This window comes from Myotis myotis, unplaced genomic scaffold (genome assembly GCF_014108235.1).
Source record: "Myotis myotis isolate mMyoMyo1 unplaced genomic scaffold, mMyoMyo1.p scaffold_m19_p_3, whole genome shotgun sequence".
Lineage (NCBI taxonomy): Eukaryota > Metazoa > Chordata > Mammalia > Chiroptera > Vespertilionidae > Myotis > Myotis myotis.
In genome coordinates, this window is record NW_023416335.1 from 198,158,600 (window position 1) to 198,171,960 (window position 13,361).

General features: G+C 43.4%; 1 protein-coding gene across 6 annotated transcripts in view; it reads left to right on the top strand.

Moving 5' to 3' along the window:
• The first annotated feature begins 324 nt into the window (after nt 1–324).
• GAS2L3 (growth arrest specific 2 like 3) overlaps nt 325–13,361 on the top strand; it is a 29,528-nt gene continuing 16,491 nt past the window's right edge. Inside the window, exons 1-3 of one of the 6 annotated variants that reach the window (XM_036301281.1) lie at nt 375–463; nt 2,595–2,641; nt 11,987–12,034. In XM_036301281.1, the coding sequence (XP_036157174.1) occupies nt 12,017–12,034 (18 nt within the window). In that variant the 5' untranslated portion in view covers nt 375–463; nt 2,595–2,641; nt 11,987–12,016. The other 5 variants (XM_036301285.1, XM_036301284.1, XM_036301286.1 and 2 more) reach the window with 5 other exon arrangements.

Consider the following 13,361-nt stretch of genomic DNA (forward strand, 5'->3'; position numbering starts at 1 on the left):
CCTTGGTGCAGCCAGATCGGGAGTTGAGATAAGGTTGGGAGGGGCTCTTCGCTGAACAGGAGGAAACTCGGGACCACGCCCTGAACACCCGGGGCGACATTCCAGGATGGGAGGCGGATTCAACCCTCCTGCATAGGGACGAGTGGGCGGGGCTGCTGCTGTCGCCGAGGGGCCAGATGGGGGGCTTGTGCTGCAAACCCAACCAGTCCTTCGGGCGAAAGAGAGGCGTGGACGCTGAGGTCGCGGGCCTCCAAGCGCCCCCTGCGGACTCAGAGGCGCGCGCAAGTCTCGTGCTCCTGGGGCTCTGGGGGGGCGGGGCCTGAAGCCACGCCCACGTCCCGCCCTCTGATTGGTCCCTTCGAAACAGGCGGCGGCGGCGGTTGGTCAGGGGTGTGCCGGCGCCGCACTGATTGAGCCGAGATGTCGCCCCGCCGCGTGCAGTGACCCTCCTGCGGCGGTGCTGGTGAGTATGTCCCTGCTCGCCTTCTCTTTTCCGCGCGAACTTGGACTCGCCCCGCTCGGGGCTGCCGGGCCTCAGCCTACGGGCTCGAGGAATCCGCCGCGCTCAGCCTAGTCCCAGCGGCGGGTAGGATGCGACCCCTAAACTGGGAAGCCAAGACGCTCTGCGATTGGCCGGCTGCGGGAGTCGCGTGCTCGGATTGGCTCCTGGCGCCGTCAAGGTGACGTTAGCCCTGCCTTTACCTGCCTTCTTTGGTGCTGTGCGAGGGTCAACAGGTGTTCTGTGAGGAAGTGTGAGGAAGAGGTACGGAGCAGCTGCCACTTTTAAAAATATATGTATTTTTATTGATTTCAGAGAGGAAGGGAGAGGGAGAAGAGGTAGAAACATTCACGATGAGAAAGAATCACTGGCCGGCTGCCTCCTGTTCGCCCCACACCGGGGATGGAGCGGGCAACCTGGGCTTGTGCCCTGACCAGGAATCCAACCGTGACCTTCTGGTTCATAGGTCGAAGCTCAACCTCGGAGCCAGCCCAGCAGGGAGAGCCACTACCGCTTCTGCTTTAGAATCTAAACAGGGGTCAGAGCTTGGAGCTATCTTAGGGGACCCCCGTTCCCCTGCGCTTAGCACATTTAGAGTCGCCTGATGCCGCCACATCACGCTCTGGAAGAACTGATGAAGTCACAGGCTTTGCAAAGAGAACCATGCAGTCATTTCCCCTTCACTCCCTTCCCTATTTGTCCCCCGCAGTCCCTACAAGGCCCTCATCTCTCAGCTGGATGGAACAGGGAGACATCACGGGAAGCTTACCTACCCGGACCCCTCTTTTTGCAAGGCTGCGTGGGTGGGTGGGTGGGTGGGGGTGCCTGTAGATCGCCTGGGAAGTGGGAGGAAAGTTTTGGAGGGTTAACTGCTCATCTTTTCATACTAAGGGATTGAATCATACGGATTTAGAGTGCTCCCCTGTGATGCATGGTGGAGAAGTAGATGGAATCGTTACTAAGTGAAGAGATGTTTGTTTTTTGCAGGCCCCGTCTAAGTCGGTTTGGGTTTTGCTTGTTTGTGTGGAGAGTGCTAATAACTACTGTCTCCAGATAAGCAGTTTTTTGAACGGTCATCTGATCATTTCTCTTGGTGCTTAAATGATTAGGAATTGGAATTCTTGCCAGCTCACACTCCCTCTGGGAGGAGATTGGGATTGATTTGAATGAAAAAGTGGAAACTCTGGTGATAATCTTCTGAGTAGATAGTAATGCATGTCTGTCTGACTCATTTGCTTAAAAAACTCATTAAAATCCAAGGTGCAACCCTGGCCGGGAGGCTCAGTTGGTTGGAGCATCAGTCAGGTACACCAAAGGGTTGTACCTGATTCCTGTCAGGGCACATACCTAGGTTTTGGGTTCTATTCCCCCAAACCCATTGATGTCTCTCTCTCTCTCTCTATCTCTCCCTCTCTCTCTCTCTCTCTCTCTCTCTCTCTCTCTCTCTCTCTCTCTCTCTCTTTCTCTCAGCATATCCTCCAGTGAGAATGAAAAAAACCCCACAGTGTGCAATGAGTAGTAGACATCTCTGCCCCAGCCAGTTTGTTCAGTGGTTAGAGCATGGGCCTGCAGACCATAAGGTCCTGGGTTCGATTCAGTTTAAGGGCATGTACCTTGATTGTAGGCTCCTCTCCGGGGCCCCATGTCGGAGGCAACCAGTCGATGTGTTTCTCTCACATCGATGTTTCTCTCTGCCTTTCCTTCTCTCTTATACTCTCCCTAAAAGTCAATTGGAAAATATCCTCGGTTGAAGATTAAAATAATAATAATAACAAATAATAATAATACATAAATAATAGTAGGTGTCTCTGCTATTTTGAGATTGAAAGTAATACTGTTTCTTTTTAGTTTAGCAGAGTTGTATGTGGGTTCTGAAATCAGACTTTACTATGTGTGTGAATTTAGGCAAGTTATTTAATCTTTCTAAGCCTAAATTTCCTACTCTGTAAAAGACTGTTAACAATAGATCCTCCCTTATTGATGCAAGGGCTGTTCTGAGGATTAAATGAAATAATCTACATAACTAGTTCAGTACAATGCCTGACACACAGGTATCATTATTTCTGTGCTGATTAATTTGTGTTACATGTTTCAGGTTTCCCCCAAAGGGCGGAGAGGAGCAGAGGTGAAGGCAGTGCAGAGGTATGATAGTTATCATTCACTGATTAGTACATGCAAGACACTCCAATAGTATCTGGCACATACTAAACATTCTTGATTATCAAATACATTATTACCTGGAATGTACCAAGTACGATGTGCTTTACTTACATTATTGTTAAACCTCGTAGTAATTCTGCACTGTAGTTGGTGTTATCGCATTTGTTATCGGCCAGGAAACTGAAGCTCAGAGAAGGGACATAACCTACTAAGTAAGGTCCATCAGAATTCAGTCCAGACTGCCTCACTCAAACATCTAGCTTCTTTTTTGTGTCATACTGCCCTTGCATTTATATTCCCAGCATTAGGCAAACTTCTGTTTGTGGGTTCATTTCTGCTATATGGGTTTATTTTGATACTTCAGTAATTAAAAAATAATAAGAAATAACTTGTGATGGTAAATCAAAGTGTGTGATAAGAGAATAATGTCAACAATATACATGCTATTACTAAAACACTTTTAGTAATGTTTGGAGAATTGGTCAGTTCAGAAATAATGTTTCCTAATTTACATTTTTGCAAAAACATTTAGTTTTTGCTTATTCACTATATTTTTACTAAACAGCACTCCTCCATTATCTTTTTCCCCCCTATAAATCTTAATTTAAATTTGGAGATAAGAAAGTTCAGTTAAATACATTATTACCTAGAATGTACTGGGTACGATGTGCTTTACTTATATTGTTGTTAAAATTTTTTTCAAGCTAACTGTTGATAAGGGAAGTAAGGAATTAAGGTTACTATGTATTATGATATTGTAATTTCTTATAGTAACATGTCTGTGTATATATGCCACTCTGTGTATGTTTTATTTCCTATTTTTGCTTTCTCTACTTTGGTATCAGATATACCTTTATATACCAAATGAACCATGTGATGTACATAGGATTTGAGAAAATAGGAAACTTGAGTCTGTCAGTTGTCTCAGTTTCCCTACTTTTAATTGAAATTTAACTGCCTTAGATAAATGCCTCAGAAGTAATGTTTACAAGATACAGACAATAATTATAATTATATTTCTTTAGTGTTTCTCTTAAAAACTCAAAAAGATTTTTTATATTATTACATTGTTACAAAGTAGGTTGTTTCAACAGAAAGTTACCATGTATTTCCTAAATGAATTACTAATTTCCAAGAATGTAATAAAATGTAGCAGATATGCTAAATGCAATTCATCTTTGATGCTGAAAGCTCCATAGGAATTTACAGTATTATGACCATTATATGCTGGATATTGCTGAAGGGCTGACTGTTAGAGACTTCTTCCTATTGTCACACAGCATAAACTTTTCTGTAAGAAAGTATAATATTAGCTATGGTGAAGGGCTCACTTTATATAGTTTTAAGCATAATGACTTTTGTTTTCCGTTGATAAATGACTTGTTAATATTTTAGATTCACCCAAAAAATTGGCTGGTGAAAAAATTGTTTGTGTTAAAAAGTTTTTCTTTTTACACACACACACACACACACACACACACACACACACACACAATTTAGAAAACATTGTGACCTCAATAATATAATTATATATACTTTTGGTTGCATAAGATATAATAAATATCTTTCCAGATTAGTAGAGGAAGCTGTATCATATAGTCTTTCAAGTGGCTAATTCCTATATGAATGTCCCATAAATTATTTGAGCAGTTTCCTGTTAATGGACACTTAGTATTGTTTTTCCATGTCTTTGTATTAGTGTCTCTGCGTTTTTGTTTTCCATAAAGTCTTTTAGTCTGTCATATATAATAGCAAACTGATTTTAAGTTCTTTAAAAATTTTTGCATCCCACAAAATTTTATGACAAATTAATAATTCTGTCTAATATAAAATTAAGTTATTCAGGTTGAATCTCTGCCAAACATTGAAAGGAAAATTTCAAATAAAAAAACTAAGACTCCCAACAAATGAACAGTTTATATCTTTTGCAAGTAATGTGTGATGTTTTATTAAACTGTGAGAATCTTACTTCTTTCTCTTCAGAGTCTTTATTTGGCTTTGGAAGCTGTCTTTCTCTTAAATGAATATATCACACATTTATATCATTGTTTTATATTCCTTTTAGTAATAACTACAACATTTATTATATTTAGGAGTAATTTCAGCACTGATTTCTACATAGAAATAGAAGAAATGGAGACTGTTACTCCCTCAAGGACCTTATTTTAAAAAGTATAGAGTACAGTAGAATTGAAGCATATATCGCTATATAACCTAAATTGAGGAGTGGGTTCAGGGACACTTTTAAAGGAACTGAATCTGAGGGATAGGCAGCAGTGAGTCTGAAAGAAGAGGAAGCAGGGAATGTTCCATGTTGATGGATCAGCTTGTGCTTGAAGGGTAAGAAGTTCATATGGTGGAAGTGTAAGGATCAAAAGATGAGTTTGGAAGGGAGTCCTGTAAGGCTTTATTTGCTTTGTTAATGAGTTTGGACTTTATCCTAAAGGCAGGGAAGAGCCATCAGGGGTTTTAAGCAGGAGAGTAAGTAACATGTCCTCAGATGGGTGTTTGTGAAGGTCACTCTGGCTGTAGTACATGGAAAACAGTTGGAGGCTTGCAGGGCTGAAGAAAGGGTGCCTGGTTGGAGTGTGTTTCAGTAAACTTGGGAAAAGATGATGGTGGCTTGAACAGAAGAGTGGCTATAGGTATTGAAGAGAAAATTTAGAAATAAAAGTAACAAGACATGGTCATTGATTGTTTTGGATGAGGAACCCAGGAGGAGGAAGTAGAGGTGTGAGCTAGGAAGGAATCAAGGATGACCTGGTAACTCCATGATTCTTGATGTCATTTCCTGAGAAACTAAATACGGAAACCTTAGTAAATATTTAAGTGAGTGAATGAGTGTAAAAATGATCTTAAATATAGGTATTGAAGAGAAAATACAAAGTCAGGGGCATTTGGTGGTGGTGATGGTGGTGATAATAGCAAATACATGGCACTCTTAATGTGTTTTACCTATAAATTTTGCATTTTTTTTAGAGCATGCTGTATAAAACTGGTGCCCTTTTTCTTATAATTTCAACATGCTGGGCTTGCTGATACCTATTGCTTTCTCTAGCTTGGGTCAAATGTCTTGACCCTCTGGGCAAATCTTCCTTTCTTCACTTAAGTAGTGTGTTAGTTTCCCTTTATTGCTAGAACAAATAACCACAAACTTGGCAATTTAAAGTAGCACACATTTATTATCTTACTAGAGGCAGGAGGCACAGGATTCATGCATTGGTGGGGGGCGTGGCCTGCAGGGATGGGCCCGCTGTGGGAGCACTGCTCATCCAGGTCAGCCAAGCGGCTGCGGACCCACCCTCTGAGCAGCTGCTCCCTCTGTGGGAGCACCGCTCATCCGGGTCAGCTGAGTGGCTGCAGCAGGAGCAGCCCTGTGGGAGTGCACTGACCACCAGGGGGCAGCTCCTGCATTGAGCGTCTGCCCCTTGATGGTCAGTGCATGTCATAGTGATTGGTCGACCGGTTGTTCTGGTTGTTCTGGTTGTTCTGCTATTTGGTTGCTGGGCTTTTATATATATAGACAGTTTGGGCAAACAAAAATCTCAAATGAGTTGAAAAGGAGGCGTCGGTCAGGCTATCTTGTTTCTGGAGGCTCCAGTGGGGAGTCCATTCTTGCCTTTCTCCAGCTTCTAGAGGGCACCTGCATTCTTTGGCACCTCCCCATCTTCCAAGCCAGCAGTATAACCCTCAAATTCACATCTCACTATCCTCCCAATTAGGATGTGGGTATTTAAAGCTTTTACTTTTATTTCTAACCATATTTATTTTGATGTTAGTAAAAGAAGTTTTCCAAATTACATTTAATGATTTCTGAGCATTATTTGCCTTGTTTTCTTATCTCTTTAGTTTGATAAATTATAAAATATGAACTATAATTATGTCTCATAGTATTAATTATAACATCTAGCATTTGTTAAGTGCTAGCTATGTGCCAGGTCCTTTATTTGTATCCTTTCATATAATCATTGTAACAGCCACACGAGGGAGGAGGTGGTGTCCCATTTTACAAATGGGAACACTGAGGCTCAGAGAAGTTAGCTGTCCCAAGGTCCTATAGCTAATATTTGCTAGAGCTGGAATTTGCATCAGATGTTTCTGCTAGTTTCTACTACCACAGTGGGGCCTTTATGGTGAGTACCCATAAAAATATATGAAATATGTTTGGTATGGCTATAACATTTCTATTTTCTCTGTTGGGCAATTAGGAAATAAGTGAAAAATTTAAAGCTGAGAAAGTTGTTCTTTTTTGTTTCCTGAATACATCAGGGATGAGGATATCTTCAACTATTTTCTCTAATTGAAGCATTAAAAAATGGTAAAATGTTTTTCTTTGACATTTAGAAAGACATATATTATAACACCTGTGTCCTCACCACTTATCCTGACATAGAATCTTACCAGTACTGTTGAAAGGCCTCTGTGCATGCCTCCCTGAGCTCATCTTCCTCGTCTCCTCAGTAGTAGCCTCTATTCCTGCGTTGGCACTTGCCATATCCTTGCAGCTTATGTATCTTGACAGTGATCTGGTGGCTGAGTGCTGAATGTACTAGTATTTGTGTTGCAGTGGTGCTCATGTTACTATTTTTCTGAAGAAACCTTCCCACGTTTTTTGCCATTTTTTTCTAAACTTATCTCCGAGTTGCACCAGCACTGAGACATGCCACCTCATGCTCTCCCCACTGTATTTTATAATGGGTGAGGAATAAAAGTGTACTCAATTTCAAAGCCTACAGCTATGGGACAAAGGTTCAGTTCAACAGGTTGGCATTTTCTTCCACCATGATCTGGAGTCAGATTGGTATAAAGAGCCTACCATATGTAACCTTGAGGGCCTCATGACTGAGACTTTTTAAGATGAGTGGGTTAGGCCCAAATCCAGTTAGGTTTCAGGGGGATGAGCATATTCCATGTCCCTAACATTTCCCTCAAGTTTCAAAATCAAGTGTAGTAGTCTTCACTTATGTTGTCTACGGAAGCTCTTTGTCTTGTGAGAGATTCCCAGCAGGGTCAGAGTATAGTTTGTACTTGGTCATGGTCATGTGAGAGGTCTTTTCCCCCCAAAGCGACTTCCTCAAGTTGGCAAAGACTTGAATAGGCTTCTGGAAAAGGACAGAGACAAAAACAGGAACAAAATAAAGCCAATAAGTTACTAGTTAATATGTAGCTTCAAAAACAAAATGTTTCTATTTGAGAATGATTGATTTATGGGAAAAAGTAGACACCAAGACTTTCAGGGAAGAGAGGAAAATAGGTAATAAAACCAGTGAGAAGCAATCAAGAATTGATTGTGGTGCAGATTGAGGACTGGGACTATAGGAAAGATGCTATTCTTGGGACTAACTGCCTGAGACACATGATAGTTTATAAAGAGAGCTAGAGGCCTGGTGCACGAAATTCATGCACGGGTGTGTGTGTGTGTGTGTGTGTGTGTGTGTGTGTGTGTGTCCCTCAGCCCAGCCTGCACCCTCTCCAATCTGGAACATCCCTCTCACAATCCAGGACTGCTGGCTCCCAACCACTTGCCTGCCTGCTTGACTGCCTGCTTGCCCCTAACCACTCCCCTGCCAGCCTGATCGATGCCTAACTGCTCCCCTGCTGGCCTCATTGCCCCTAACTGCCCTCCCCTGCCAGTCTGGTCACCCCTAACTGCCCTCCCTTGCTGTCCTGGTTGCCCCTGACTGCCCTCCCCTGCCAGCCTGGTCACCCCTAATGGCCCTCCCCTGCTGGCCTGGTCACCCCTAACTGCCCTCCTCTGCAGGCCTGGTCGCCCCCAACTGCCCTCCCTTGCAGGCCCAATTGCCCCTAACTGACCTCCCCTGCAGGCCTGGTTCCCCCCAACTGCCCTCCCCTGCAGGCCTGGTCGCCCCCAGCTGCCCTCCCCTGCAGGCCCAGTCACCCCTAAATGCCCTCCCTTGCCAGCCTGGTCACCCCTAACATCCCTCCCTTGCCAGCTCAGTCACCCCAACTGCCCTCCCCTGCAGGCCTTGTTCCCTCCAACTGCCCTCCCCTGCTGGTCTCGTCCTCCCCACTGCCTTCCCCTGCAGGCCAGTCCACCCTGACTGCCCTCCCCTGAAGGGCTGGTCCTTCCCAACTGCCCTCCCCTGCCGGCCTGGTCGCTCCTAACTGTCCTCCCCTGCAGGCATGGTTGCCCCCAACTGCCCTCCCCTGCTGGCCCAGTCACCCCTAACTTCCCTCCCTTGCCAGCCTGGTCACCCCTAACTGCCCTCCCCTGCAGGCCCAATTGCCCCTAACTGCCCTCCCCTGCGGGCCTGATTACTCCTAACTGCCCTCCCTGCAGGCCTGGTCCCCCCCAACTGCCCTCCCCTGCAGGGCTGGTCCCCCCTGACTGCCCTTCCCTGCTGGCCTGGTCCCCCCCAACTGCCCTCCCCTACAGGCCTGGTCACCCCCAACTGCCCTTCTCTGCTGGCCTGGTCCCCCCCAACTGCCCTCCCCTGCAGGCCTGGTCACCCCAACTGCCCTTCTCTGCTGGCCTGGTCTCCCCCAACTGCCCTCCCCTGCAGGGCTGGTCCCCCCAACTGCCCTTCCCTGCTGGCCTCCCCCCCCCCCAATAGCCCTCCCCTGCAGGGCTGGTCCCCTACAATTGCCCTCCCCTGCTGGCCTGGCCCCCCAACTGCCCTCCCCTGCAGGCCAGTCCCCCTCTGACTGTCCTCCGCTGCAGGGCTGGTCCCCCCGCAACTGCCCTCTCCTGCAGGCTGGTCCCCCCAACTGCCCTCCCCTGCAGGGCTGGTCCCCCCAACTGCCCTTCCCTGCTGGCCTGGCCCTCCCGCAGGGCTGGTCCCCTACAACTGCCCTCCCCTGCTGGCCTGGCCCCCCAACTGCCCTCCCCTGCAGGGCTGGTCCCCCCAACTGCCCTTCCCTGCTGGCCTGGTCCGCCCACAACTGCCCTCCCCTGCAGGCCTGCTCACCCCAACTGCCCTTCCCTGCTGGCCTGGTCCCCCCCAACTGCCCTCCCCTGCAGGGCTGGTCCCCCCAACTGCCCTTCCCTGCTGGCCTGGCCCCCCCGCAGGGCTGGTCCCCTACAACTGCCCTCCCCTGCTGGCCTGGCCCCCCAACTGCCCTCCCCTGCAGGCCAGTCCCCCACTGACTGCCTTCCCCTGCAGGGCTGGTCCCCCCGCAACTGCCCTCTCCTGCAGGGCTGGTCCCCCCAACTGCCCTCTCCTGCAGGCCTTGTCCCCCCCAACTACCCTCTCCTGCAGGCCTGGTCCCTTCAACTTCCCTCCCCTGTAGGGTTGGTCCCCCCACAACTCTCCTCCCCTGCTGGCCATCTTGTGTGTTGGAGTGATGGTCAATTTGCATATTACTCTTTTATTAGATAGGATAGTGAGGGACCAGAAAATATCAGTAACTATCTGGGACACGATGAGTACTCATTAATTGTTGATTCACTGATACAATCTCATCACTTAATAAAAGTTTTCATATAAAAGCATATATTTGTGTACATGATACTTTTCATATACGAAGGTGTGCTAAAACTTACCTGAGTGCCTACTTATCTGAGTATTTTACGAAAGAATTTGTTTTTAAAGGTAACTCAGATGGTTCTCTTATTGTCATCATTATAAAATAGTTTTTCCATTGCACAAGAAGTGTAATTCAAAAAACTTTCTGCTAAAGTTCAAGTGACTGGAGGTTGTGCACAAATTCTTCATTTCTTTCATAAAACTAATTTTGCTGAATTTTCTATAAAAATGCAACGATTAAACATTCTTGTGATAGCTTCTTTGTGAAAGCATCACTGTTCCTGATTTGCACACGCCTGGTCATTTAGGCCTTCTTTTGTTTTGGGTTGGCAGTTCCAACTGTTAAAGTTCTTGTCTGATTGTGTGGGACTCCTTATTTTAATGGGAGCAGCTTCTTTGCTGCATTTTTAAAAAATGGTCTCGGAAGCTTCTTACTGTGGATCTTTGTTGGGGACAAAGGATTATTTATGCTAAAGGAAAATGTATTCCCCACTGACTTGGCTCGTGGGAAGCATAACAAGCTCATTAGTAATGCCCAGTTGTACTTTGCCCTTTTGCTGTGGTGGAGAGAGGAAAAATGACATCAAAAGGACATTCTGCTATCCTTTGCCTTCCCGCAAAGAAAATATGATGTAATATTAGACTTTTCAGTTAGGTTTAGCTCAAGTTCAACTTCAGCACCAGAAGAAATGTCCCTGAAAGGAGGAAGGCTGTATGTGTAGTTGGCCTGTATAGGAGGTCTGTCTGGTGTAACTTGGAGGAGAAAATAACTTTTCCTTGGAAATTGATAGCATTACAGCCTTATAAACTAGATTTTTTTCCTTAGACTCCTTTAATGGTGGTTTACAATAAAAAATAACTAGTATACTGCTCTAAGCAGTGAAGCTTTCTAGGTGTTACATAGTCTAATTATTCTGAGTGTTTTTAAACTCTTCATTTCTTTTCCTCTCTAAAAATGCATTAAAGAATTTTATTAACCTAGCATAATAAAAGTTGTGGTTTTTCCTTCTTGTAGAGTTCAAGAAGAGTACTTTGGAGCTAAATTGTGCTGTTTCTTTTGTTGTTGTTATCTTTAGCACCTAGTAGAGGAAATAATTTATGATAAATTATAGAAAGGCATTGAGTATTGTCTCATAGTTAAAATTGATGTTTGTGTCTATTACCTTTTCCTTTGGCAAAAGAAGCTCATGGTTAAGCTTGTGAAGTTATACAAAGTCCAGATGAACTTTTATGACCTCTATGTAAAGGTCAGATGGGAGATACTTAACTTTTTGTTTCAGTTGCTGTGATATATGTGTTTACATTATGTTTACAGGGGAGAATTAGGAAGACTTATTGGCTAAGTGTTATTGTTAATTTTATTTTGCTAGCCAGAAGCTTCAAGAATTACTTTGAAGCCAGATGTTTCAAGACTTGGCTTGCTTGCAATCATACAGCTAGTTAGAGCTCCCATTACACAGCCTTTTCTGTTTTGGTAGATTACTAAATTTAAAAAGGGGGGAGGGGACGGAGTGCACTAGGACCCTTGAGACACATCACCCCTATTCCCTGCCTTGCATCCTTTCTCTATTTTAGGAAAAATAAAAAGAATCACTTTGGTGCTAGTATCAGAAACTAGATATTAAAATGTGTCCATGTTTTCCTGTTTCAAATGAAGAGTGCTTTTATGAAGTAAGAAGCTAGGAATGATTATTGATCTTATCGTCAAATGATTCCAATTAGAAGAAAAAGTTTTAAGTTTTCAATCAAATAGAGTAAAACAGATTCCTTATAATTTGAAGTTTTGGGGGAGTAGGAAAGCTGCCATTGTCTGCATATTAATGTTTTCTTCTATTTTCAGAAAAGCAATTTGATTTGAGTATTACTGACCATGCAGCCTGCAATTCAAGTAAGTGTTTTGGAAAAAATATTTTTATGAAATTAATAGAATAAAATTATAATAATTAGTAAAATACTAAAATTATCAAAATATTTTCATTGTGCTAGTTTTTTAAGCATCAACTTTTCATAACAGGAATACTATATTTTCACTTTCTATTTCTGAAAGGATTCTAATTCTAGGCTTATATTAAATATTTATAAGAATAAAAAATACCTTAGGGTTGGTGGGCCCATCTTATTTATACTATCCTGGGAAAAGAAGTCGAATATGTTATGGTGTTCCTCTCATTACAATTAGTATATATTTGTATTTAAAAAGCTTTTAGTAAATACAAATATAAAGTTTTTATTTTAGATAATTGTACATGTGCCTCATAATGCCTATAAATAACCAATTATTAAAATTTAAAGAGGGCTTTTTTGGTTGTTGTTTCTCTGTTTTTTGGGGGGTGGGGATGGGAAAGCAAGATGAGGATAATGAGATAAACCAGAATGATCTTACATTTGAATGATTTCCAGGCTTGGTACAGTATTTGCTATATTTTTCTGATATCCTCTTAAGTTATTTTTTTCTTTGGCTATAAATAGAACATGATTGACTATTCACTTAAAGACAAAAATCACATTGAAGGCCTACGAAAAAGATGCAAGCAGCTAATAATAAAATTTGGCAAGTGAAAGCTTTAGTCTGTCAGATTTCATTTCTGATCATAGTTCTGCATCCCTGTGAGATTCAGACAAGTTATTTTATTTTACTTCTCCGAATGTCTGCTTCCATGCTTCAAGTGAGGGTCATTGCACTTATTTTGTCGGATAGTTGTGAGGAATCAGTGACATAACATGCACAAAGTGCCTACTAGAATGTGTATTGCATAATAAGCACTTCATAAGTTTGGTTGTATCATTTGTCCAACAAAATTATCAAGATGTAAAACTGGAGACTATACCTGGGTCATGCATGTCTTTCTTTTTACGTTTTCTTTTTTATTTTATTAAGAAAGGAGGCTTATCTAGCTAACAGTGGATGATAGCCAGAGAAGAGAATTTATCAAGCGGTTAAGAACAACTCTGAATGTGATCCTGCTTGTGCCCCCTCCTATGCTATGCGGCTTATCCTTCTATTCCACTAATAAAGAGTTCCATTATCCTGCTTTCCTCGTGGGACTTGGAAATCCATGGCAGTCTCCTAGAAGGCCTTAGTCTTCCCCTTTAGTCTTCTCAAACCATATTGAGTACGCTCAGAACTGTATTACTCAAACCGTTCATTATCTGACTATTCTTTGTGTTCTCTTTTTATCCAAGTCTCAGAAATGTCATAAGTTTCATGTTGATTA